This window comes from Kogia breviceps, chromosome 2 (assembly GCF_026419965.1).
Source record: "Kogia breviceps isolate mKogBre1 chromosome 2, mKogBre1 haplotype 1, whole genome shotgun sequence".
In the NCBI taxonomy this organism is placed as follows: domain Eukaryota; kingdom Metazoa; phylum Chordata; class Mammalia; order Artiodactyla; family Physeteridae; genus Kogia; species Kogia breviceps.
The window spans coordinates 2,840,074-2,867,075 of record NC_081311.1 but is presented as its reverse complement, the minus strand read 5'-3'; the positions used below and the strand labels follow the sequence as shown (position 1 = coordinate 2,867,075).

Here is a 27,002-nt window from a genome sequence, read left to right as displayed (position 1 = left end):
GAGCACTTTATCTATCTGCATTTACCACGTTGGAAATTAAACCTGAGAATTTTTTTAATATATTAATTTGTTCTAAAGTAACGATAATAAATTCACTGCATGCTATCAAAAATAATATATTTATATGAAAAGACCTCTATCTTCCAAGACCCAAAACACTTAGAAGAGTGGTATTGCTTTGCGTTTTTGCCAGTTTCTTTAATGCTTTTGCCTTAATGGAAGACAGGTGGGTTCTCATAACTGCCCCTGCATTTCATCTGTTGTTATCACACATCATGTAGCTTATGGGAAACTCTTCTGCGTACTTCTGGGAGAATGAGAAGTTAAAAGGCAAATAAATAGCACCTCAGTATTACTCTGAAAGTAGTTTTCACCTCACAGTCCCCCTAAACAGGTCTCAGGGACCCTGAAGCTCCGCAGACTGGGCTTTGAGGGCCGCTGCTGTAAAACTCGCAGATGTTTAGTGCTCCTGGGAGGTGCTCATTGTCTTTATAAGGAGTCATCAGATTTGTGTTGCGGGTTCCTGATTTTTTTTTTTTCATTTTGTTTTTCTAAATTCTGTACATTAGAATTTATTCTTTTTGACAAATGCCGTATGCTAAGCTAACACATATATGGAATCTAAAAAAACCAAAAAAATGGTTCTGAAGAACCTAGGGGCAGGACAGGGATAAAGATGCAGACGTAGAGCATGGACTTGAGGACACAGGGAGGGGGAAGGGGAAGCCGGGACGAAGTGAGAGAGAGGTGTGGACATATATACGCTACCAAACGTAAAATAGATAGCTAGTGGGAAGCAGCTGTAGCACAGGGAGATCAGCTCGGTGCTCTGTGACCACCTAGAGGGGTGGGATAGGGAGGGCGGGAGGGAGACGCAAGAGGGAGGAGATACGGGGATATATGTATACGTATAGCTGATTCACTTTGTCATACAGCAGAAACTAACACACCAGTGTAAAGCAACTCTACTCCAATAAAGATCTCTTTAAAAAAACATTTTCTCGGTCCGCAGCGAGAGAGGCGCCCAGCTATGGCGCTCGTCCTGCAGCGTCTGCCTCACGCTCCTTTGTTAACCTGTACCCCACACTCAGCCTGGCCTCCGCTAGATCAGAATCAAATCAGAGCCCCACAGCGTGTCCCCAAGGCAGCAGGAAGGGGATTTCACGTCATGTGCACGTGAGGGCCCGGGACGCAGGTCCATCCTTCCCCTGACCTACAAGAAAGGAAAACTTTTAAATTTAAAACACCGTGCATTTTCTTGTTAGCAGAACCGAGAGCCCACCTCTGCTGGGCAGGGGGCGTAAGTGTGCAGCTAGCGGCGGGCTGCAGCGCGCTGCCCACGGAGCTTGTTTCCCAGCCTGACGGACACTCGCGCACGGGGGTGTCTGGCCACCCCGTGGGCCCCCGCTGCCCCGCCTGCCCGGACCATCGAGGCTGTGCCCGCGTCTGGTGAGGGACAGCCACTGCGTGCGGGTCACCTGTGGCGACCCCGAGAGGGAAAGACCCAGGCCAAACAGCAGAAGGACACGAGGGTCTGCCGGGGCTCGTGTCCCCTGTCCAGACTCAGCGTGGGGAAGAACGCCCCGTCGTGAGGGAGGAGGGAACGGCAGGGATGGAGACCAGCCCTCACAGGTAACTCGCGGGACCCCCGTGTGGGGCGCGTGCCCCGTTCCGCCCCCGGGGCGCCGTGGGGAGCAGCCCAGCGCGAACGTCCTCTAGGGGGTGCTGAGGCGCGGCCGCGAGCAGGAGCCGCCTGCCAAGGAGCCCGGGCGCCGCCTGCGGAGCGTGCCTTTCAACAGCCCCCGCCTCTGACGCTGGGGGCGCCTCCCCTCGGCAGTAGACGGTGACAGAACCCGAGGCGCGGGGGCTGCCGAGGACTGAAGCAGAGGAAGCGCGGGGCACGGCGCCTGGTGCACGGTAGATGCTCAATGGATGTCGGCACTTGTCACGACCGTCGGTGATTTTTAGGCAAATTTGCCGACGTTTCCAGATGAATCTTGTGCAGAGCAGCACCCAAGCCCATTTCCCCAGCTTCCCTCAGAAGAGTTGGAGACCGTCTCTTTCGAAGTGGCCTTCCGCCCGTCGCGTCACACAGGGTTTGCCGGGCTCCGGCTGACTCCCTGCTGTGTACCCGGGACTGTTAGGTGCTTCGGAATACTCGGTGTTGGCAACTTTTCGCGCCCTGGAGTGGATTTGACTTCTGGGAAGTGGCCCAAAATTCGGCCTACCCAACACCGGACACCGCTCATTAGACCAGCAGAAATAGCTTTGCGCCTCGATGAGTTCGGACCACAAACTGACAGGCCATCTTTACTTGAAGCCTTACCAGTTGGCCCAGGGGCAGTACCTGAAGAAGTAGCCAGGTGTGTTCAGAGAAGGGACAGCGCTTCCCAAAAAGGGCTCCTTTGAAAGGCGGCAACACAGCTTCATCCCTCAGAATTCCGGGGGCTTGTCCTCCAGACCAGGGCTTGTACTGGCTGCGCCCCGTCCTTGAGGTGTGGGCGGCCAGCCGGGAAAGGAAAGCGCAAAGAGGCGTGCCAGCCGGAGCTGCAGGCGGATGTCGGGCTTGGAACCGGGTGCACACGCCGGGGGTGGTGGGTGCTGTGTGCCGTCGGGCCTGATTGTTAAGGAGAGCCTCAAAGGTGGAGGCGCTGGTGTCTCCCTTCGGGGGCAGGGAGGCCGGCTCCTCCACTACCCGAGAATTAATACTGTGAGCACGGCCACTGTTGGCCGCACGGGGCTGCAGGGTTTCTTCCACGGCTCGCCCTGCAGGCGCTGAGGAGGCTGGAGTGTAGACCCGGCCGGAGCAGAGGCCTGGGACTGGGCGGAGATGCACCCCATAACCGAACCCCGCGTGGCCGGGGCGGGGCCTCATCTCACCCTCCAGACCCGCCCGGGAGAGCGGAGCACACGTGTCAGAGGCCCCTGGCCACCTGTGTGGACGGCAGTCGGGTTAGGACACGCAGTACATCCGCGAGAGGCTTCTGAGGGCTCGGAAGCCTTGCGTCAGGTGGGAAGCGGTTGGGGAGGGGGAACCGGAGCCGGGGGCTGAGGGCCAGGCCGGCTGCCTTAGCCTGCGGCCTTCCGCGCCGTCCCCGGAGAGCCCTGCGCTGAGCCCCCGGGGGGGCAGAGGCGCGCGTCTCACCCCGGGTGAACCCGGTGCCTCAGGCGAAAGAAGCAGGAAGCTTCCTTTTTCCTTGAATATTTTTGGACCAAGGCCGTGAGTTCTGCCCTGCGCCCAGTTTCAGTAGCTCTTCCATGAGCCGGACAGGCACTCCGGGCTCACGCAGCGGGCGGGAGCCCTGAGGATGGGGTCTCCCTCGCGCCCGTGATCTGGGCCCTCAGCGTTGCCTGGGACCACAGAGCCCCACGCTGGGGACCGGAAGAGGCTGGCGCCGCCGTGCCCCTCGGCTGGAAGAGGCCCCTCGCGTCGGGCGCTTGCAGAGGAACAGGTGACGGGACTTGAGTGTCTCCTAGACGGGGGCCGCCCGCCGCTGCCACCCGCCGCTGCCCGCCCCAGTCTCCCATCCGGGGGACCGCTTCTCTTTGAAGAACCCCCCACTTCTCTTCGGCAACTCCTACCCACTCTTCAAGGCCCAGGGCCCCGTCAGCTCTGCTCCCGCGTGGCCCTCCCCGTGTCCTTGTTCATGTAGCTGCTCACCATCCGATGCCACGGGGTTTCCAGCCAGTTTTCATAGCTTGTTAGAAATAAAGGCTGTCCCCCACGGCCGCCCCGAGGCAGCCCTCTTCCCGTGTCAGGAATGACCCTTGCGTGCTCCAGGTAGAGCTTCTCACCCGTCCTCACCAGCCCGGGCCAGTGTCCCTGTGTCACTGGCATCACGTCATTTCTGACCCTGCTCCCAATTCCACAGCAGATTGTCGCACGCTTCACGTGGTGTGTGCCGTCCCGATGTCGGGAAACTCACATCCCCTCCCATTCACCAGTCTGACGCTCTCAGGTTAGGTGTATTTAATTCATTTAGTACAGCTTGGTAAGACATGTGCTAAAATGAAAATACGCTGTTGGTTCCTGAACCTTTGGAGGGACCTATAAACTTTTATCTCTTTGTTTTTTCTCTGCTACTTGTAGGGCGGTAGAGGTCATGGCTGACATGTTGAAATAAATCCAGTTATTTTCACTTAAGCCACGTTATACTTCACATGTAATGAAATGCACGTATATTAGAACATACGGAAAGAAGAGATTATTTACCAGCCGGGCACTCCTCATGTCGGAAGCAGCTGCGGCGGGCAGGGGTGACTTTGGAGTCCTGGAGGCCCGTCGTCAGGGGAACTCCTTTACACTTATTAAGGCCCCTCAGAGTGCACACCCCTTGCTGAGCCCGGTTAGCAGTGGGGTTGACCTGCACTGGCCCATCCAGAGGCCCCCGGCTGAACTGCTGGAGCTCTGCCTGCAGGGAGCAGAGCCAGACCCCTCTTGCCCTCGCCCTGCCAGACGCTGACCAGTTTCCTATCCGGAAGATGCAGGGAGCAAGGCGGCAGCTGTTGGTCCTGAGCATGTCTGAGAGCTGGCAGGGCTGCAAGTGCCCCTCCGCCCACTCGTCCCCGGTACTTGCATCAGGATCACATGCCCTGACAGCACAGCGTCCCTGCCATGCCACCCGGCCCGGCAGCTTCCTCTTGGCTTGGGACCTTGCAAGCCTCTGCCCGTTGCACTGTCACCTGAGTCAGGCTTGGCAGGTGGGGAGGTAGCTCTTAGGGAAAGCGGTGCTGCGCCCTCTCCCCTCAGCACCAGCTGTCCTCAAGTGGATATAGGGAAGACCAGGCCCCGTGCTTATACCCACCCCCTTTATTCGTCTGGTCGACGCTCACTGGGCGCCTCCTCTGGGTCAGCCACAGAGCTGACTGTTGAGATGCGGACCCGTAAGGCAGGTCCTTGCTCTGACCTGGGTTGCGTAGAGGGGACCACTGTGGTGACTGTATTATTGAGAACCTTGAGGGGGGACTTGCAGAGGGGGAAGATTTTGCAGAGAATGTGACCTGGGCTTCGTTTGAAGGAGGTGTCTTGACCTTCCAGAAGAAAACTCTCTCTGGTCAAAGAAAAGGTGTCTAGAAAATGTGTTTCCCTCTGTCCTGTTTTTTCACGTAGTAAAATTGACTTTTTGTGGTATATGGTGCTGTGGATTTTCACACGTGCACAGATTTCTGTAAGCGCCGCTGTCGTCATCGGGACCCGGGAGTTCCGTCGCCCTAAAAGCTGCTCCTGCTGCCTATGTCTGTGATCGTAGTTGCCTCCCTCCCCATCTCCCCGACTCTGGGCAGCCACGGAGCTGTTCTCCGTAACCAAGGCTTGTGGTTTCGGGAATGTCATAGAAGTGGGCTCCAACCGTATTTCATCTTTTGAGCCTAGTTTCCGTGACTCAGCTTAATGCCTTTGAGATTCATCCAAATTGTTTTATGTGTCTACAGTTTATTCCTCTTAATTGTTGTTGTGTTCCACAGCATAGATACATCTTCATGTGTTTATTATAGCTATTCTAATAGGCATGTAATGCTATGTCATCATGGTTTTAATTTGCATTTCCCTAACGGTTATGTTGAACATCTTTTCATGTGCTTATTTACCACAGTATATCCTCCTTTGGCAAGCTGTCAGTTCAGGTCTTTTGCCCATTTTTTTAATTAGGTTGTTTGTTTTCTTACTGTTGAGTTTAAAGATTTTTTATATATATTGCAGGTATAAGTCCTGTGTTAGATATGTTATTTCCAAATGTTTTCTCCCAGGCTCTAACTTGTCTTTTATCTCCTAACACTGACTTTCACAGACCAAATTTTTTTTTTCATTTTGATGAAGTTCAGTTTATTTTTTAATTTATGAATTGTGGTTTTGATGACACGTCTGAGAACTGTATGCCTAACTTCGGGTCACAAAGGTTTTCTCTGTTCTAAAATTTTTTTTAGTTGCAAGTTTTATTTAAATATACGATTTATTTTAAATTAATTTTTATAAGGTATGAGATTTAGGTCAGAGTTCAGTGTTTTGCATGTAGATGTCAAGTTTTCCAACACCATTTTTGAAAAGAATACCTTTTTCCATTGAAATGCCTTTGCACCTTTGTCAGAAACCATTTGGACATACGTGTGCTAGTCTCTTTTGGAAATCTCTATGCTTATCACTTTACATATTTCATGTTATCCTGATCTCTAACAGCATAATAGTAAGTCTTAAAACCTGGTCGTGTGCTTTCTCCTTTTTTTTTTTTTTTTTTTTTTTTTTTTGCGTTTTTCAAAATGTTTTGACAAGTCAAGTTCCTTTGCCTTTCCATGTAAGTTTTAGAATAAGCTCGTCTATATCTTCAGCAAATATTCCTGGGATTTTGAGTGGAATGGAAATAAATCTATAGATCAGTTTTTGGAGAATTGAAATCTTTATAATAGTGAGACTTCCTGTCCATGAACATGGTATGTCTCTCAAATTATTTAGGTATTCTTTTATAATATTATCAATATATCAGTATTTAGTAATTTTCAACATAACGCTCTTGTATATAATTTGTTAGATTTAAATCTAAGTATTGCATTTTTGTTGGAGCTATTATCAGTGACAGAGCTGTGATTGATTTGGGGGTGTTGACCTTGTGCCTGGTGACTTTGCCAAATTCACCTATTAGTTCAAAGTTGGGTTTGTTGTTGGTTTGGGGTTTTTTCTTTGTTTTGATAGATTCCTTGGTATTTTCCCATAAACAAATCGTGTTGTCTGTGAATAGGGACAGTTTTATTTCTTTCTTTCCAAAATGTATGACTTTTATTTCCTTCTCTTGCCTAGTGTAATGGCGAGAACTTCCGTGATGATACTGATTAGGAGTGGACATCCTTGCTTTTTTCTCAGTCTTGAGAGGAAAAGCATTCATCTTTTCACAGTTAAGTCTGATATTAACTGTAGGGGGTTTTTTGTCTAATACCTTTATCAGATTATTCCTAATGGCTGAGAGCTTTCATCTTGAATGGATGTTGAAATTCGTTAAATTTTTTTCCTACCACAATTGATATTATTATGTATTTTTCTTCATTAGGCTGTTAATATGCTGGATCATATTAGTTCATTTTTAATTGACTTCATTTTTTAGAACAGTTTTAGATTTACAAAATAAATTGAGAAGTTAGTACAGAGAGTTCCCTGAATACCCCACACTCATTTTGCCCTATAATTGACATTTAGATTAGTGTGATACACTTGTTACAATCAACAAACCAATACTGATATCTTACTAACTAAAGTTCATATTTTATTCAGATTTTCTTAGGTTTTACCTAATGTGCTTCTTCTGTTCCAGGAACCAGTTTAGGATACCATGATAGATTTGGTCACTATATCTCCTTAGACTCCTCTTAGCTTTGACATTTTCTCAGATTTTCCTTGTTTTAGATGACCTTGACAGTTTTCAGGAGTACTTGTCAGGAATTTTGTAAAATGTCACTATATTCAAATTTATATGATGCTTTACTCATCATAGACTGGGGCCGTGGTGTTGTGGAAGACCACAGCGGTAAAGTGCCATTTTCACACAATCGTATCAGGGTACATGCTATCATAATGATTTAACACTGTTGAGGTTGGCCTTGCTCTGTACCAATATGAAGATAAACATTAGTTCATAGTCATGTCTACACAGAGTTCTAATCCATTATTACAGAGATCCTTCTGGCCGCCTCTTGCTTATCTGTGAGAAACTGGCTCCAACCTTCTGCCGTCCGTTTAGCTAGTTGTTTGAGCCCAGTATACCGTATAGCAGTATCAGGATTTTTATCCCGTACTTCCATGGGAAACAAACGTATCAGCCAGAGTACAGTGCACAGGGCAGTTCCTTTTGTCTTAGTCCTATGGACTCCACTCATTTCCAGAGTTACTTAGGTCACCATGTTTCCTCCCACACACACTTCAGCGGGGTTGTTCATATGTTTGTCATACAGTTAGATTCTCCTGTCACCGCCTGCATTCTTTCCTGGGGTCCTCCAGTCTCCTAAGTATTTCGCTGTTGTTAATTTGCATACATTGAATGTATGTCTCTATTGTTATTCCTTATGCAAAAGGTCATATAGTTGGGATCATACAGCATGTAGCCTTTCGAGAATTTTCTTTTTCACTTGGCAATATACATTTAAGATTCCTCCATGTCTTTCTGTGACTTGATAGTTCACTCTTTACATGACTGAATAATATTCCATTGTATGGGTATTCCATAGTTTATTTACCTATTAAAGGACATCTTGGTTTCCAGTTTTTGGCAATAGGTGAATAAAGCTGCTGTAAACATTCATGTGCAGGTTTTTGTGTTTTCCAATCAGTTGAGTAAATATCTAGGAGTGCGGTTGCTGGTTCATGTGGTAAGCCTCTGTTTAGCTTTCTAAGAAACGGCCAAACTTTCTTCCAAAGTAGCTGTTCCACTTTGCATTCTCATCAGCAATGAATGAATATCCCTCATCCTCACCAGCAGTCAGTACTATTGAGGGTTTTTCTTGTTTGTTTGTTTGTTTTGTTTGTTTTTAGCCATCCCGATAGGTGTGTAATTGTATCCCATTGTTTAAACGTATGACTCCCTAATGACAAATGATGTTAAGCAGCTTATCATATGCTTATTTGTCATCTGTATATCTTTTTTGGTGAGGAGGTGTCAGTTAAGCTCTTATCCATTTTCTAATTGAGTTATTTTCTTACTGTTGAGTTTTTAAGAATTCTCTGTGTGTTTTGGATATAAGTCCTTTATCAGATACGTGTTTTGCAAAATTTTCTTGCAGCCTATGGCTTTTCTTTAAAGTGTCTTAACATCATCTTTCACAGAGCAGAAATTAATTTTGATAAAGTTCAACTTACCCATTTTTTTCTTTCATGAATCATGCTATATCCAAAAACTCTTCCCTAAACCCAAGGTCACCTAGATTTTTCTCTAGGTGACCATCTTCTAGGTGTTTTATAGTTTTGCCTTTTAGATTGATGTCTGTGATCCATTTTGAGTTAGCTTTTGTAGAAGATGCATGGTCTGTGTCTAGATTCATATTTTGCACGTGGCTGTCCAGTTGTTCCAGCACCATTTGTTGGAAGGACTAGCCATTTTCCATTGAATTGCCTTTGCTCCTCTGTTTGTGTGGGTTGTTCTATTCTGTTCCATTGATCTAGGTGTTTCTTCAGCAGTACATCCTATCTTGATTACTGTAGCTTTATAATAGATTAATTTTTCAAATATTGAATCAGCCCTCCATTCCTGGGACAAACTCCACTGAAGAATTTTGATGTCTTGTTCTTTTCTTTTTTTTTTTTTTTTTTTTTTTTTTTTTTGCGGTACTCAGGCCTCTCATTGTTGTGGCCTCTCACCGTTGTGGCCTCTCCTGTTGCAGAGCACAGGCTCCGGACGCGCAGGCTCAGCGGCCATGGCTCACGGGCCCAACCGCTCCGCGGCACGTGGGATCTTCCCGGACCGGGGCACGAACCCGTGTCCCCTGCATCGGCAGGCGGACTCTCAACCACTGCGCCACCAGGGAAGCCCTGATGTCTTGTTCTTGATGTATTTCTCGATTTGGTTTGCAAACACTTCGTCGAGGATTTTTGCATGTATGTCCAATGCGAGATGCTGATCTGTGCTTTTCTGGTTACTGTCTTTTTTGACTTGGATATTGGAGTAATTCTAGCCTCATAAAATGCCTTGAGAAATGTTGTTCCCTTCTCTTCTATTATTCTGGAAAAGATTATGCTGAATTGATGTGTTATTTAAATGTTTGATAGAATTTTCTGGTGAAATTATCTGGCCCTATGATTTCAGAAGATTTTAAACTATGAATTCAAGTTCTTTGATAGTTACAGGACTATTCCAGTTATCTTTTTCATCCTGGATGAGTTTTGGTAGTTTGTAGTTTTAGATAAATTGGTCTAATTCATCTATGATATTGAATATTGTGCCTACAGTTATTTGTAGGAATAATTTTTTATCAATTTAATGTCTGTGAGGTCAGTAGTAACATCCCCCTTTCGTTCCTCATGTTGATAATTTGTTGGGGTTTTTTAATCAGTCTTACTAAAGATTTATCAATTTATTTATCTTTTTAAAGAACCCAGTTTTGGCTTCATGTATTTTACTCTATCATTTTTTGTTTTCGATTTCACTAGTTTCTGCTATTACCTTTATTCTTTCCTTCCTTCTCCTTTTGGTTTATTTTGCTTTGCTCTTTCTGGTTTCTTAAAGTGGAAGCTTATTATTAATTTTATGTTTTATGTTATTACTGATTTGAGACCATTTTCTAAAATATGCATTTAATACTACACATGTCCCTCTAAATATTAGCCGTGTCCCATAAATTGTGATATGCTGTATTTTCAGTTTCATTCAGTTCAATTTTGTTTTCATTTCCTTAAGACTTCTTCTGTGACCCATAGATTATTTAAAAATGGCTTACTTACTCTCCAGATGTTTGGAGATTTTCCTTTTGTCTTTTCCCATTATGATCAGAGAAAATCACTTGTCTGATTTCAGTTGTTTAAAAGTTGTTAACGTTTGTTTCATAACCCAGAATATGCTTTACCTTGATCGGTGTTACATGTACATTTGTAAAGAGTATATATTCTCCTGTTACTGGCTATTCTATAAATGTCAGTTAAAACAAGTTGGTTGACGGTGTTTTTTATTTCTGCATCCTTGATGTTCTTTCAACTATTTCCACGAATTATGAGAGAGAAGTAGTGTAGTCTTCAAGTATAATTGTGGATTTGTCTAATTATCCTTTCAGTTTTGTCATTTTTTTGCTTCCTGCATATGAGCCCTGTTGTTAGGTACATAAGCATTTAGGGTTGGGATGTCAAACATTTATTTCATTTTATTTGCTATCTTATTATTTATTACATTTTATTATTTTATTATCACATATTATTATTCATTTTCTATCGTTTCCCTCCATTTTTCATTTTTCTTTCCCCTTTCCTTCCTATGGAATATTTTAACATTTTTTTATGTCGTGTATGTTTTTAAACTATATTATCTCTTACAGTTTTTCTAGTGGTCGCTGTAGGGATTATAATACATACAACTATCACAGTCTAATTGGAATCAATATTTCTCCACCTTAAAGTAGAATATAGAAGCCTTACCACCATGTAGGTCCTTTAACTCCCCTGCTTTATGTTACGGTGTCTTGTTTTACTTCTGTGTACACTGAAAATCTTATCTGTTGATGTCATGGTTTTGCTTTCAGTCATTAAACATATTTTAAAGAGCTCAGCAGAAGAATAGTCTTTGGTATTTAGCCAAATTGTTTTGTTCTGCTTTTATTCCTAATGTTCCACACTTCCCTCTGGTACTATTTTGCTTCTTAACTGAAGAACTTCCTTTAGCATTTCAGGTCTGCTGGCAACACCTTAACTTTGTTTTTTTTTTAATCTGAAAACGTCTTTATTTTAACTTCACTCCTGAAAGATTTTTTTCAAAACTGGATATAGAATTCTAAGTTGACAGTTCTTTTCTTTCAGCACTTTAATAAAATTGTCGTTTTGCTTTCTTCTACCTCTGTGGTTACTATAAGAATTCTATAGTCATTCAAACATTGTGCTCCTATAAATAATGCAACATTTTTCTTTATTTTCAAGATTTATTTCTTTGTCTTTAGATTTCAGCAGCTTCATCACGGTATGTCTGGGAGTGGATTTCTTTGGGTGTGTCCTGTTTGCACTTTGCTGAGCTTTTTAAATCTGTGGTTGTATATCTTTTGCCAAATTTGGAAAATGTTTAGCTATTACTTCTTTGAATTTTTTTTCTTCTACACCACACTCTTCTCCCTCTCCTTCCGGAACCCAAATAGCAACGCATGTTAGACCTTTTGGCTTTTCCAGCATGTCCCCGAGGCTGTTTTGGCTTTCGTTGTTTGCTCTTGATGTTTTGTCCCGTTTCTCAGGTTGATCGTTTCTGCTGATGTATCCTCGGTCTCACTGCCTCTTCCTCTGGCATCTCCATTCTGCTAAGAAGCCCATGCAGTGCAGTTTTTTCATTTTGTATGTTGAATTTTTCAGTACTAAATTCTCCATTTGATTCTTCTTTGTAACTTCTATTAAAAAAAAAAACTCTCGGGCTTCCCTGGCGGCGCAGTGGTTGAGAGTCTGCCTGCCGATGCAGGGGACGCGGGTTCGTGCCCCGGTCCGGGAAGATCTGATCCCACGTGCCGCGGAGCGGCTGGGCCCGTGAGCCATGGCCGCTGAGCCTGCGCATCCGGAGCCTGTGCTCTGCAACGGGAGAGGCCACAACAGTGAGAGGCCCGCGTACCACAAAAAAAAAAAAAAAAAAAAAAAAGCTCTCTGTATTTTCATTTGTTTCGTGGGTATTTTCCCTTCTCACAGCATTTTTATGACAGATCCTTTGACGTGGTTGTCAGATGATGTTTATCAAGTCATCGCATTGCACCCCTTAAGTATCTTACAGTTTTATTTGTTAATCATACCTCAGAAAGCTTGAGAGAGGGGGGCGGTTGTCAGGTGATTCTAACTCCTGTGTCAGCTTTGGCCTTCACATTTGTTGACTGTCTTTTCCCAGGCAAGTTGAGATTTTCCTGATTCTTCGTATGCTAAGTAATCTGGGGTTGTCACCTGATCATTTTGAATATGATATTCTGAGACTCTGGGTCTCGTGTAAATCTTACAGTAATGTTGATATTTTTGTTTCTGAGACACTCGACCTGGTTGGACCCACGGCCCACGAGTCCTGACCAGGCTTCTGCAGGTTGTGTTTTCAGTATCTGTTCCTTTTGTAGCCTCTGCAGTCCTGTTCAGGTCTGCCCTCCGGGACCCCAGCAGTGATCTAAGCCTTACCTCAGTTCTCGGAGTCTTGGGTTTAGTGACAGATCCACACATGCACAGCTCAGGGGTGAATCCAGGAATTTATAAACAACTTGCCGGTGTGCTTTCCCAAAGGCCTCTTTCTCTGCAGTCTTCCTGGTCCTTCCCAGGTCTTGGGGGTCCTCTGCGCTACCACACACTTCTGCGACTGCACTTACAGATATCTAGGGCCGAGCGGTGAGAATACAAAGAGGGGGAAAGCGGTGGGTCCACCCACCTTTGGGGACCATAGCTCTTCCCATCAGAAAGGATGTTTCTCCTCAGAGCCTTCAGCACCTGCGGGCCCCCCACCATTGCCACCCCCCACTGCAGGATTGCCTCCGAGATAATAGCACAGAGGGGGGCTCCTCCATCCTCGGAGCATCGGGGATCCTTCTCCCTCCCCAGGGTGGTGAGAGCTCTGGCTCTGTCTGCACCAGCACCACCTCCGGGGTCGAGGCTGCAGTCAGTCCGTCCTGGCTGGGGTTTATCGAGGGGAGAAGTGGTAAACCGGTGCATCGTTGCAGTGTTTCTTCATATTCCTCTTCCCAAACCGTTACTTTCCACGGCCCTCAAATAGCTGCTCTGTGCCTTGTGCCCAGGCTTGATGAAGGCATTCAGCAGAGATAGGGAGAAGACGCTGACTCTGTTCCCCCTGGACCAGAACCCCTGTTTCCTTTCACTTTCATGTTCTCCCTCCCAGGTTCACTCCTGGAAAGGTCGTCTGGCTGCTTTGATGCTGAGGCAGCGTCAGGTCAGGTTAGCGCGTTTACGCTTGAAGAGCACGTAGTGTCAGAACTCGCCTCTGGATTCACCTGAGCAGAAACCTGGCTCCCTCCCGGAGTATCTTGAGCTCCGGTGTGCCAGCCTGGGTGCCCCCTCTGTGCCGGAGGCCAGAGAAGGCAAGTCCTGAGGGAGAACCCTTGGAAAGTTGAAAACCTGTCAGGTGGCCGTGACCCATGCGCGGACGCCAGGTTTGACGCTCTATGGCGGGGCATCCTACAGGTATGCGGCATCGTCAGCAACCTGGCTTGTGGTGTGCAATCCAGGAAGAGAGAGAGTTTAGACAACAGCTTTTGCCAGGTTTAGGTGGTTGCGGTGGGTGTATTTAAGTAGCCACCCTAGCTCAAATGGAGATGGCCGTGTCCTTAAGGTAAGGGGGATCTAAGGAGCAGTCTTCCAGCAGAGCCTACCTTGACCTCACCCGGACCCCAGAACACGAAGGAGCTGGGGAAGGAGAGGAACATCCAGAATGTGGCCTACGGAGGCTGCAGTTGCTGTCCGCAGAGGACCTTATCGGGAGAGAAAAGGATGGTATTTCAGTGGTTGCCCCTTAGGGCCACCTGAAATGATGGTCCAGCCACTGAAGAGTGATGTGGTCACCTCAAGAGAACGTATTTTACGTATCGATCATGGTAATCTTTATGAGCAGGTTTTGCTACATTTTAGAATGATACCCAGCAACTGAGAGTGTTGCCTCCCCCGTTCGGAGGAGTGGGGCTCAAGTCTGATTTTGCACAGGTCCAGGGCGAAGGCGCTGACTCTGAGCGCTGCTTAGACTAATAAACGCATTTGCTCCCTACAAGGTAGAATTGAGTTTCCGGGTACATTTATAAAATGATGTGCTTGATTGACAAATACTGCATTTCTTGAGCCATTTGTCCTAATACCATTGCCTGGTACATACAAGGTGAGAAGCGGTTTCCCGTGGAAAAACTGACAGTGAAGCTGACAATGTCTGGAAAACTCTGCGCTCATATACGGGTGTCCAGTTGTTTTATTTTACAGGTGCTTTTCCCCTTGGAAGGAGGGGTGCTCTGTGACTTGGCAGGAGTCCGTCAGCGCCTGGCGCTCAGGTAGCGGCCGGGGAGATGTGCCGCGGCTTCTCGGAACGGTTCCGTCTCTCCAGCTTCTGTTGGCACACACCTCTCGCTGTATTCCTGCAGGTTTAGTAAGTTCCAGACGGTCCTCCTGGAAGACCTGGGCAGCATCCTCTCCCTGGGCGAAAACACGGAAAACAAAAACCAGCAACGCTGGGCTGTGGGAAGAAGGCAGGAAACTGGCCTCTGCTTCTTGCAGTGTCGACTTGCGCTGCTTTTATCGTTTCTTTTCCAAGACAGCTATCCCTGAAACCTCTTTTTCTCCGAGTTATCACCAAGCTGCCTTGCTTTTCTTTTTTCTTCCTTTTTTTTTTTAAGTTAGGCACAACAACGGCGACAATGATAATGATTAACAGTTTGATTTCAAAGCCCTTTCTAAAGAAATCACAGTAAACAGAGTCTGTTTGCCTAAGGAAACCCTCGCAGTAATCAGCTAGTCACACAACCGCGTGTGCTAATGAACCCAAAGCTGTTAATGTGGTTTCTTCAGTTAAATTGATTCATGAATTTTGAAGAGAACATTATCTAATGAATTTTCTTTGAATAGAAAGCAATTAAAAGGACAAATCAGTCTGATTAACCCCAAAGTCACCCTCCTGCCACAAACGGTGTAGAGTTTGAAATTATATCATAAAAAACTAGAGCACATTTGCTATCTTCCTGCCCTCTGCTAATCCATGTAAATTAATGAACAACAAAGTCAATTTCTTTGCTGACCCTTTTCTAGTATCACCTGGATTATGCTGATGTTTAATTTGCTTAATGTTATAATAAAGCCTAAACAGATTTTTTTTCCCAGTGAAGTGATTTATCATTCCCTTCAGTTAAGAAGTGATTTTTATTATTTAACGCGCATGTAAGGGTGTGTTTCCTTTAAGAACCAAATCGCACTTGGCCAGCTTGGCACCGGGTGTAATTAGTGCTATTAGGGACACACTCGGGGACTGCGCCCCTGCCCGTGGAATCCTTCCCTTTGTTGCTGCGGGGGCCGCAGCTCCGTGTCCAGTGCTCCGGCGCCGTGCGTCCCCTTCGGAAAGACAATAGGTGTCAACTGAGAGCCGCCGCCGCCACACGCCAGGCGGCTTCTCCCCAGCGCACTCCACACCCGGGAAAGAGCTCTAACCCTGGAGCCCGGGGAGGGAGTGTGGTGCGCTCCCGCTTCGTTCCTGCGTCAGGATGAGGAGCGAGTGCACTTTGACGTGGCTGGTCAATTCAGATGGGAATGAAGTTGTTTTATCTATGCAGCCCTGCTCCTGACAGATGCCTGTAGCCAAGGTCACCACCAGTCCCCGTGTGCCCTGGTGTTTGGCCTTCTAAGCCTGCTCGCCGTCGGATGTGGAAAGCTAGCATAATATCAGAGCCCGGCCCATGGCTTCCTTTTCCTTCCGTGTCCCAGCTGAAGTTGGAAATTAACCAGCGGAACAAAAGGTTTCGAAGCTGGTGTGCGAGCGGGGCCTCCTGTGCTTACGAAGCGAACCGCGTGCTAATCTGTACACGCCCGGCTGCCGGGAGAGCGTGTCTCGGGCCTGCCTGGCACTTGGGAAAGACGGGAGGAAGTCGCAAATCTGGGAGGCACGGTTGGGGACGCCCGCAGAGGGGCCGGCCCGCTCCGTGCCCTGCGTCACACACCTCTTCCTCCGTGTCGGGGGACACGGTGACGGGACCGTGCGGAGCTGTTTTCATTGCAAATAACACCTCTGTGTATGTTGACGCACCCTCTCCTTCAGGACTGGCAGCTGTTTGTGTCCGAGCTGTCGGAGCCGTTTGCCCAAATCGTGTCACTGTGCTCTCCCTTCAGATTCGTTCACCAGACGGGTGCTATGGAAGCTGCTGAAGGCTGTGAAATTCGGAGAAACGGTTTCTTACCAGCAATTAGCGGCCCTGGCGGGCAACCCCAAAGCAGCGCGGGCCGTGGGAGAGGCAATGAGAAAGAATCCTGTGAGTTTGCGTCCACGTGGTGTCAGCGTGGCTGTGGTCAGTGGGGGGCCTGGGCACTGCGCTCGGGGGGGGGGTCACAGTGTCCTTTGACGGAAGCGGGTTTCGGAGGCAGCCCGGGCTGCAGTGGGCGGGGAGGACAGGAAGCGTTTGTGGTCGGGACCTCTGGAAGAGGCATGGGTAGCGCTGGTCGGCTGAAGGTGGTAAAGAAGCTTCCCCACACACCACCGAGACCCTCCCCGCCCCGTGATGCGTGTCAGAGCCACGGGGGCTGCTCGTCACAGGGAGCCCGGGGCGGCGAAGCCTGGAGAAGTGGCGAGCAGGCGGCCGCTCGTTCGCTGGACAGCTGGGCACCCTGGGTGCCTATAGGGTGTGCCAGACGCTCTTCTGGGGGCCGGGAGTACAGCAGGAAACAAAACAGACCCACGCACGAGAGCTGGTGTTCTAGAAAGATGCGCGTGCTGGGGTCCAAACCCATCCCCGTCGCCTGGGGGCTTTGCTCCGTCAGGAGGTCCAGGCCGTGGCCCTTGGGACCTGGGATGACTCATGGCTTCGGGGCGTGTCCCCATGCTCCTTCACGTCTCTGTCCCCCCTGTGAGTCTGCAGTCAGGCTGGGCTGAGAGCAAGGCTCACGGACCACGCAGGGCCATCTCCTCGGGGGCCAGGGTCAGGCCTCAGCGTGGGGCGCTGCGGGCCTGTCGTTCCGGGAGTGCAGAGGTCACCCCTGCTCCCTGTCACGCCACATGTGGGCCAGGCGCTGTCCAGGGTCGGGGAGGAAGTCACCGTGGGTTGTGGAGAGGCTGTGACGTGGGCCTGCCCAAGGCCACGCACGCCTGTGGAGCCTGCAGGCAGGAAGGGCGCCCCTTCTTGCCAATGTCCGCACCACAGCTCGGCCCTCTGGGAGACCCCACACAGGTGCGTGGGGCCCTGGAATAGTCCCGATCTTAGTCTCCAGTGCCCGCCAGGGCCTGCTGTCACACTGGGAACGGTTTCTCCCTAAAGCTGTAGGAAAGCCTCTAATATGGTAGAAGAAAGCACCATCCTATCAGGAAAAGCAAGTAGAGTCATCACGTCGTGGGATGGGAAGTTACTAAATCAGAGAGACCCCACTTTTAAAAAAAATTGTTGTGCCTCTGCTGTGTTTTCGAAACTGTTTTCACTCCTGCCCACAGGGGAGAGGCTGGCTTTTTGCACACCACAGTCGGCAGCTCCCGCCACCCGGCTCACGGCCGCCCGAGGGCAGAGCCAGGGTCTCGAGGAGATGGCAGTTTCTCGGCCTTTTGCCCAAAACGGCACTGTTACTCTTAAGTAGCAGCTCCTTTAGGTCTGTAGTGAGTGGTACTGTTTGGTTTTTTACGGGTTTTTGTTTGGTTTTTGTGTGGGTTTTTTTTTGCGGTACGCGGGCCTCTCACTGCTGGGGCCCCTCCCTCCCGTCGTGGAGCACAGGCTCCGGACGCGCAGCCGCGGCGGCCACGGCTCACGGGCCCAGCCGCTCCGCGGCACGTGGGATCTTCCCGGACCGGGGCACGAACCCGTGTCCCCCGCATTGGCAGGAGGACTCTCAACTACTGCGCCACCAGGGAAGCCTTGGGTGGTACTGTTTTAATGTACATCTGATCCGGAGAAGAGTTTTCTTCTGTATTAAAATATCTCAGATGGTCAGGAACAATATGTGATACGATGACACAGCCCCCCACTTCCCGTGTCCCTAGTCTCCACGATGGAGGCCGGTGGACCTGGTCAGCATGTCATTTTGCACCTGTTTTGCCGTGGTTGCGGCAGCCCAGCTACATCGTTCGCGTACGCCGCCTCTGTGCGCTACGGGCCGCGTTTCCACGCTGAGCGCGGGATGACGGTGAGTCAAGTTTCTGGGTGTAGTTACATCTCCCAATGAAGCTTACGTCACACCTTCCCGCTGGAAGGCCACCGTCTTCTCCCAGGTCCACTCAGTTTGGGGCAGTTGGACTGTGCTCTGGTTCGAGAGACCATCCAGAGCGCGCTGTGGTGTCCACTCAGGGCCTCAAGGAAGAACTCCGGGTACTGACTTCTTCGCGGCCTCTTTCTGCGTCACGGCGTCACTGTGCCGTGTAGAAAGTCTCCTTCTGTTCCCCGTCTCCATCCCTGTTTCAGGCCACGCTCCTGTTCGTGCCCCGTGCGGAGACGTGGTCCTCCCTCCCTGCCTCCCTGCATCCCTGCCTCCCTGCCTCCCTGCCTGAGGTTGGCCTCGTGTCCTGGCACCGCCTGCCCCGTCAGCAGGCGCGGCTCCCATCTTCGCCATGAAACAGCTCTGCTAACTGACACACACAGACGAGCAGCCCCTCACCTGCCCCTGTGATGCCCGCAGTGTCTTGCTCTCTGCAGTGGCGAGGCCTTGGCTGTCCGCCGATGGCGCTTGTGGCGATGTTCAGAAACATTTTTCGTCCTGCAACCAGCGGGCCTCTCTCCTCTCGCTATTAATCGCTATGACTGTCACTGCTCAAGTATGGCCTCGGCCACTGAAATTTATAAAACAGGATCTCACAGGGCTTAAAACTCTACCGTCCATGAAGTCCTGGTCTCGACATCCATCCCCATCGTGTGCCCACACCGAGGGTGGCCATGACGACTCACTCGGGCGGGAGAATTCTGCCCGCACCGCGTCCCCTCTTCTTGGTTCCCTCCCGTGCCAGGGGTGACGGGAGGTGGTGAGCCCTCTGTGGCCTTTCCCTGGGCGTCCCTCTGTAGTTGGGCGCTGCCTGTGACTCATGCAGGGACCTCAACGTGATGAGAGGCTGCAGAGGACCCGACAGAGGCCTCCAGGTGTGGCTCAGAGGCACTGGAGGTGCCCCCGCAAGGAGACGCCCGCCGCGAGGTGCAGCGCGGGCAGCTTGGTGGGAGTCAGCTGTCCTCAGAGGGGTCCCACAACGTTGGTGAAAACGAACCTCCTCAGAACAGGCCGAGGGATCTCAGTGGAGACCCAGGGACCCGAGCGGGGAGGGGCCTAGTCGGGGACCGGCTGGCGTGTCCCCCTTCTCGGCGCTGACGGCAGGGGCCCGGCCGCAGCACCACACACGTGGGCTCCAGCACGGACAGCGCATCGTGGAGGCTTACCTGCTGAAACACCTTGTGTTCCGCCTGGGAGGAGCGGTCGTGCGTCTCAGGAGGAGAGCGGCAGGCGGGTGGGGCATGTGGCAGACCACCGTGAGCCCACCGTGCGCTGATCCCTTAGGCGGCTTCGGGAAAAGGACACGTGCTGGCTGCTCTTGGCCTGGCCTGCTCTCCCCGCGCCAGGAGGAGGGGGGCGGTTTTTGCAGTGGTCGGGGTCGGGGGGAGTTTCGTCCCATTCCAGGCCCTTGGCTTTTCCATGGTTTTCCGTGAAGGAATTAACAGCCCAGGGGAAACGGTTTCGCAGCCTTCCGGAAGACCCTCTCCCAGGCCTGGCCTGGGGGACGGCCCGTCTTCTGGTGGGGCAGGTGGAAGAGGCCTCACGCCCTCCCTGGTGAAGCACCCTTCCACTCATCCTCAGACAGAATTTGCTAAATGCAGTTCAAAGGCAATCAATACTTGCACAGAGAGTTTCTCCACCTTCTTCTAAACAAGCGCATTCCTGAGGAGTTAGTTTATTCACAGATTTGCCGTGAGCGCTAATGACCTCCTGGGTCTTGTCCTGCCAGTCACCCAGATGGCTGTTGATAAAGATTTAGCATCATGTTCTAAGTGTCAGGGCTGTCAGTGGGGCTGAACCATTTGACCAGAAGAAAAAAACGCACAGGGAGCTATTGATTACAGCTTCTCGGTGTCACTTGTTCACCAGGATTTAGGTATTGATGAGGCCGCAAGTGAAAACAAGCTCTTTCCCTTGTGGGCTGCTACCCACAAGAACAAAGGCGAAGCTGGAGAAAATATTCAGCCAGCACCGGAATCAGAGGGATTCCATTATTGATCGAAAGGCCCCTCCGTGTTATTTTTGTTGGAGACAAATCTATGGGTTTGGAAGTTTTATAGCATTTGAGAAAGGGTCTGTGTAAGTGATGGATTCACGTATTGGATGAATTAGGTTTCACAGCATGAAGATTTCAATGCAGCTGTGATATTATGAGCTTCGTGGTTGTTGATAAAAATTGCATTTCGTGTAGCACAGGCTTTAAAGGAGAGGGCATAGAGGGTGCGGATCCTTTGAAATGTCCTGAGGGCCCCGGTGAGTTTTAGCAGGTTTCGCCATCTTGATAGTCTGAAACTTGCCACCAAAGTCAGCGCAAGCGGAAGCAGTGTTCCCATTTCTGGAGGGGAAGATAGTGCAAGTTTGGTAAGACGCCAGTTCTCCATCAGCGGTGGAGACTGGCCATAGCCGTCTTCATAATCGCTATTCCAGGCCAGCAGTCCTGTTATCCGCGTCGTGTATAGAAAGAGAGAAAGGTTCACGTTACACACTTTTATAATTTCATAGCTTGTTGGGCGAGAGGGAAGAAAATCAAAGCTCACTTGTGAAACCTGCTGTTCGGTAGGGAAATTGAATTGGTGCCTAAATGTTTGTAAGACTAAATTGAATTAAATGTCTACCTCTTTATCAGTCAAAAACTTGAATTGTATATTACCTAATCATGTCCTCCCAGCAATTATTAATGTACTATTGTATTTGATAAAAACCCTCAATCAGAGCAAACAATCTGTTCTTAAAGTTTCCCTCTACTCCCTCCAGGCAGGTGGGAGCTGGGTGCTGCGGGCAGGACTCGGCAGCGTGTCTGCTTCTCGCTCAGTTAAGCCACACTGGAGAGCAAGTCCGAGCCCACCCTCCCCGTGCGGGGTCAGAACCCCACAGACACACGAGTTACCATGGCAACTCTAACTTCTGGTCCAAGGCGGGACTAGTCTGCGATGTGCGGGAAGTCAGATTCCCACCTCCCAAGCCAACTTACTTAATGCGCCGGCGCCCCCAGGCCCCGCCTCGGCGGTCCTCTGGGGGCAGCGTACAGAGTGTGGGGCTGGAATCCCCTCTCGGCCTCTAAGCAGCTTGTCAACTTGGGCCAGAGGCTTACCGTGTCCCGAAGTGGAGAGTGCCTGGCCTGGGCTCGTTGGAGGATACGATGTCACGACGTGCACTTCAGGCCTCCTCTCCCCCGAGCATCATTACTGAGCAGCGCGTCCAGCACAGGGTCTGGGGACGCAGCCATCCTCCCGGGACAGGTGCAGCCCTGCAGAGGGGCACTTCCCGGCAGGTGTGTGTGTGCGTCTGGTGCCTGCTCCACCCACAGTGCAGGGCCTCCGGTAAAGGCAGAGGCAGGAACGGCCGCCCGGGGGAGCAAGGGGTGCCCAGATACCATGAGAGGGGGTTCCCCCACGGGTGGGGTCTCTCAGGGTCTGTGCCCGGCTCCCCACCCCGGCGCCATGTCCAGAGTGGGCCCTGGTTCCTGTACCTGTGCCCGCTGCTCTGACCTTCTTTGTGGAGCGGCCGCCATGATGTTCCCACAGTGATGAGAGCTCACCCCAGCATGCCCTGGGCCTGCAGTGGCCACCCACCAGTGCCCCTTCCTCCCGCCAGGATGGAGCTACCTAGGATGAAGCCTTTCTTCCCCGGGGGCTCCGGAGCAGACCCTTCCCTTAGCAGAAGTCGGAAGTCTGCCGAGGCCTGGGGGAGTCCCTCCAGAGAGCAGCTCTTCTCAAGTTCTGAGTAACTGCTTGTCCGGACCCTTAGGCGGGACAACCGTTGGCCTCCCAGAGCCGCGTGCGGTGGGAACACGGGGCACACGCCCCCTTGTGCCTGGTGGCTCCGGAGCGTGGACGTCCCTGGCGCTGGGTGTGCCCTAAGCTGTGTCCACTGGCTGCCCGGGAGGACATCTCCCATCCACTGTGGTTTCCAGGGGCTGTAATTACATCCCTCTCTTTCCTCCCATCTTCTGAGCCGTCAGAGACGTGAGTAAAGGATGTTAGCTTTGTTAGGATAAACGCTTGACTGGAGAGGTGTGGCGTGGCCACAGCCATAGCCATGGCAGGCTTTGCAGGAAGTCCTGCCAGAATTAGAGGCCCCTGTCCCGTCACGGGTCCCTGCAGGGGCGGGAGCTGACCATGTCTTGGAAGGGAACGAGACAGCCCGTGCCGTGGGGCAGGCAGTCCCCCTGCAGGACTCCACAAGGTGCTGAGCTGAGCATTCCTGTCCCTTCTTCCGAGGGGGGCTGCTCAGTGAGTCATCCTCCCCTCGGGGGGTCTCAGGGGGAGAGACCGGGCCAGGAGCAGCCCTCCAGTGAGGTCCTCCGTGCGGAAACCAAAAGCAAGGGCAATGGCCACTGCAGCCCCTCCACCCGTGGCTGTCAGAGCTCTGTGCGGACAGCGGCGCTGCCGTTCCAGAAACAGACCCCAAGCAGGGCTCCCGTGGGCGTGCTTGGGACTCCTGCTGAGGAGGCCCCACCAGAGAGGATGGGGGTCCCCTCCCTGGTGGGGTTGGCGGCGCCAGCGCGGGGCTGTGGGGGACTCTGGGCCTGTGAACGGCTGCAGGAGTGGCGAGCGGCCCTCACGAGAGAGCCCCGCACTCCCACCCGGCGACCGCGGGCCCTGGGGTCCAGTCCGGTCCGCTACGTGCGGCATCAGACTCCTGCAGGTCTGCGTGGTGCCAGCTCCGGGCCAGGAAAAGAAGGTGCCGGGTGCTGGGGGAGGCCCTGTCCTCGGGGCATCAGCGCCCGGTCCACGCGCCTGCCTGCCTGGCCGGCCTCCTGGGAACCAGGCCCTCACTCTCTCCGAGGCTGGGTCGGGCTTGCCCCTCCCCTGGGACTGGTGTGGCTGCATTCTGAGCCGCGGGGGAGCTTTCCTGGGTGCACAGAGCCCAGCCTGGGCCCGTGTTTCCTGGTGCGTCTCAGGGACACTCGGCCCCTGGGCGGCTGTCACTGCCCTGGGTCCCAGCACTGGGGCCCTTCTCATGGTCGGTGGTTCTCTGTGGGTTGTGTTTGGACTTGTTTGTACGGTAAAGTGGCGTTGCTTTTAGTGGAATCACTCTGTTGATTTAAGGCAGGCACCTGACTGCTCTGCTCGTCTCCAGGTGTGAAAGGCTAGGAGCAGCTTTGTCTTCCCATGAGGGCTTCTTTTGCGGGGCTGGGGGGGCGCCCTGTGGGAGGAATGAGGGTGAGCACGGGCCGAGGGCCTTGCTGGGATCAGGGGCAGAGCTGGCTGCCCCATCCCAGCAGGCGGGGTGCTGGTGGCAGCAGTGGTGGTGGCAGCTTTTCAGGTGGGAACAGATGGAACTGGAGCTTCTCAGACTTGCCATGTCCAGAGACTAAGGAGGAGAGCAGGTCCCCCCCACCCCGCCCCAGTGCACGGGTGTAGTGTAAAGCCGGGCTCGGCGAACCTTTTCTATAAAGGGCTGTTCAATCAATATTTTAGGCTTTGCAAAAGCAGCCGCAGGTAGGGAGTACCAAGTGGGCGTGGCTGTGTTCCCATAAAACGTAATTTACGGAAACAGGCGTGGACTGCATGGGGGCAGCCACAGGTTCCAGCCTCTGGGTTGAAGTGGCCTGTGTGAGTACAGCATTCCCCGAAGTTTCCTCTTACATCTTGCAAGTGTTGGAGAATTTTACGGGGTCCCTAAACTTGGAAATGTCATTTTAAATTCTGTATCCATTTTAAATCCCTTATCAAGTGAAATTAAGCTTTCTCCTCCCCAGCCGTAGCATAAAGGGGTTCTCTAGAAGATGCCCCACATTCGCCTTGGGCATTGGACCCCTTCCCAGCCCACGCAGGCCCCTCAGAGGCCAAGGGGTGAGCAGCGCTGAGACAGAGGCTGCGTGTGGCCAAGCCCTGCGAGTTGGGCCCCGGGTCCGTCATGGTCGGGGGCCTTGCCCTGGATCCCGAAAGACCACGCCGGCCCGGAGCCCAGGCTGACGGTGGCCGCCTCGCTGTTTTCCAGGTGCCGGTCCTCATCCCGTGCCATAGAGTGGTCTGCAGCAGCGGAGCCCTGGGCGGCTACTCTGGAGGCGTGGCCGTGAAGGAGTGGCTTCTGGCCCACGAAGGCGGCCCGGCGGGGAAACCGGCCCGTGGAGGGGGCTCCCGTCCAGCCAGAACCCGGCGCAGGGCCCTGGGTGGCGCCACCCGCTCCCAGCCTGCTGGCCAGGATTGAGTGTTTGTAGTAACAGCTCTCTGGGAGCACGGCGGGCGGCGGCACTGCCCCATTAAAGGGGCTGGAGCCGTAGGGGTGCCGCACGCGTGTCTGCTCCTTCTTTTCTACGTTTTACGACAAAGTGGGTTCAGAGACTGGCCGCTGTGCGTCTGACTTGTTCCCTTCTCTCACACTGTCACTGTTCCATTTCTAATACTGTTAAGTCAGGGGTGAGACAGTGGGGGGCTGGCAAACGTGAGGGCAACTGCCCCGGAAGGAGGGGGCATCCGGCGCCCGCCGGGAACCGCTGGCTGCCTCGGGCACCACGCCTGCGCCCGGAGCCAGCCAAGGCCCCCGGGGCCCTGGACCCCCCCCCCATGCAGGCCCATCCCAGGCTGCAGCCGTGTCCTCCCCCTGCGTGCTCCCCGCCTGCCCTCTCCTCTCAGCTGTTGAAGCTGCCGGGATGATGCTGCTGGAGGAGAGGGGACGGGCCCTGGAAGCAGGCGCTTACGGAGATTCTCCAGCTTTATTTTTCCAACGGCCATAAAGCGAATGCAGGCTGCATCCACTGGGGGTCATGTCAGTGGAAAGAAAATAACCACTTGCCGGAAAGATTTGGGAAAACAAACAGCTCTTTGCACGTGGGCGTGGTTGAAACGGCACCTTTCTGAGGAATGGAGTCTGTCCCAGCCTTTCTTTGGACAGAAGGTGATGAGGGATGCCGACCTCTCCTTCCTGACACCTGACGTCAAGCCCGGAAGTCCAGGGTCACACACGAAGTGGGGTCAGCTCTTGTCACTGACGGCAGCGAGGAGTGTCTCCAGCGTCTGCCGGGCACACAGTCTGATGCTTCCACATCGTGTCGGCGTTTTAGCGTTATAATTAACTTACCCAAAGAGCATAAGGGAAACTTGTAGCTCTGCGTGTGGATAAATAATACGATGTATGGAGAAAATAAGCCATGCCCAGCTGTGCGGTAGAACGCTGTGTCTTTGTCGGGGGCGCCTGCAACGGTGTCAACAACAGCAGGGGAGCCTCAGCGCTTCGTGTTTGTCACCAGAAACCTGGGTAAAAATACAGCCCTGCACGTGCACAGTTTGGATGTACTGTGTGTCTCATGGCACCTTACTGTCAACAAAAGAGCAGGTACCTAACACGGACAAACTAGGCTTTTCTCACCAGTTTACCATTTATTGCATCCCTTTCTTAGGTCAGCCAAATTAATGCTGGATTTCTTCCCTCAAAAATAAAATATAATCATTTCCCCGTTGTCTTCTGATTTTGCTCCATCTCAGGACTTCGTTACGGCTGAGCCGTGCTCTTGCAGGGAGCCACACAGATGCCTGACCTTCGGACGGAACCCTGAGTCTCCGCGCTCCGACCACCCATTCTCACGGGTGCCCTCGGCTCGGCGAGCTGTGAGAATTGTGGGTGTCTCCACGTGCGAACAGAGGGCCCGTTTCTCTGTCCGGACGTGTTGGGAGGACGAGTGGGGGATCCGGGGTGTCCTTCGCATTTTGGGGGGCTGTGAAGGTGGTTGGTTGCGTCCCGCATTCTGTAAGGAAAATGCTTTGCTCCAGTGACTGACAGTCCCAGGTCCCCTCCTCTGCCCTGAACGGAAGCGCAGGCTGCGGTGCCCGGCCCAGGGGCCTGGGTGCAGGGCCGTCTGTGCACTTGCAATAGAGGGCGCCACCGTGGTGCGCTGGGTGGCACTGGAGAGCCCCGGCCCCGCTTCCGCTCAGCCACGGGTTTGAAAGTGGGGTGGGGTAGGACTCCGATCCAGAGGCCCTGCGGCAGTCCCCGGAGCACGTGCCGTCGGGGCCGTCGGGGCCGCCAGCAGGCGGGCAGGCCTCTCTGCGGTGCGGTCAGCCCCGAGGACGCATCGCAGGCCCCATACCCTCTGCACGCGGGCTGGGCCTGGGCCTGGAGAGTGGGCGTCCCTTAGGGGGACGGGGGCCTCCCGCTGTCATCTCCAGATCCTCAGGCGGCCTCCGAGCGAGGGTCCCGGGCTCTGCAGCCTGCGAGGGCCCGGCCCACCGGCGAAGCTGCCCGAGGGGACCCTGCAGCTCCGTGGCCTGGCGCCACCGGTTTGGGCTGCGCCCTTGGTGCCACACAGACCCTGCTCTGTGTCCTGCTTCCCGGGGCCTCCTCAGCCATCAGAACACTCTTGAGAGCCGCCCCCCCCCCCGAGTGCGGGCCACAAACCGCTCCAGGGGCGACGGGCTCCGAGAGGCTGCCTGGAGCCACAGCCGCTGGAGGGGCAGCAGGTCTGTGAAAATGCAGAAGACGGGAAAGGCGCAGGGAAACAGGAAAATATTTT

At 52.0% G+C, this 27,002-nt stretch overlaps 1 protein-coding gene across 5 annotated transcripts in view; it reads left to right on the top strand.

Annotated features, from left to right (window-relative positions):
- Positions 1–25,952, top strand: part of MGMT (O-6-methylguanine-DNA methyltransferase) — a 284,941-nt gene extending 258,989 nt beyond the window's left edge. For 4 of the 5 annotated variants that reach the window (XM_067024311.1, XM_067024313.1, XM_067024310.1 and 1 more), the window contains 2 exons: positions 16,487–16,626; positions 24,494–25,943. In XM_067024311.1, the coding sequence (XP_066880412.1) occupies positions 16,487–16,626; positions 24,494–24,703 (350 nt within the window). In that variant the 3' untranslated portion in view covers positions 24,704–25,943. Of the gene's footprint in view, positions 1–16,486; positions 16,627–24,493 lie in introns of all 5 variants that reach the window. The other variant, XM_059051020.2, reaches the window with a different exon arrangement.
- The last annotated feature ends 1,050 nt before the right edge of the window (positions 25,953–27,002 follow it).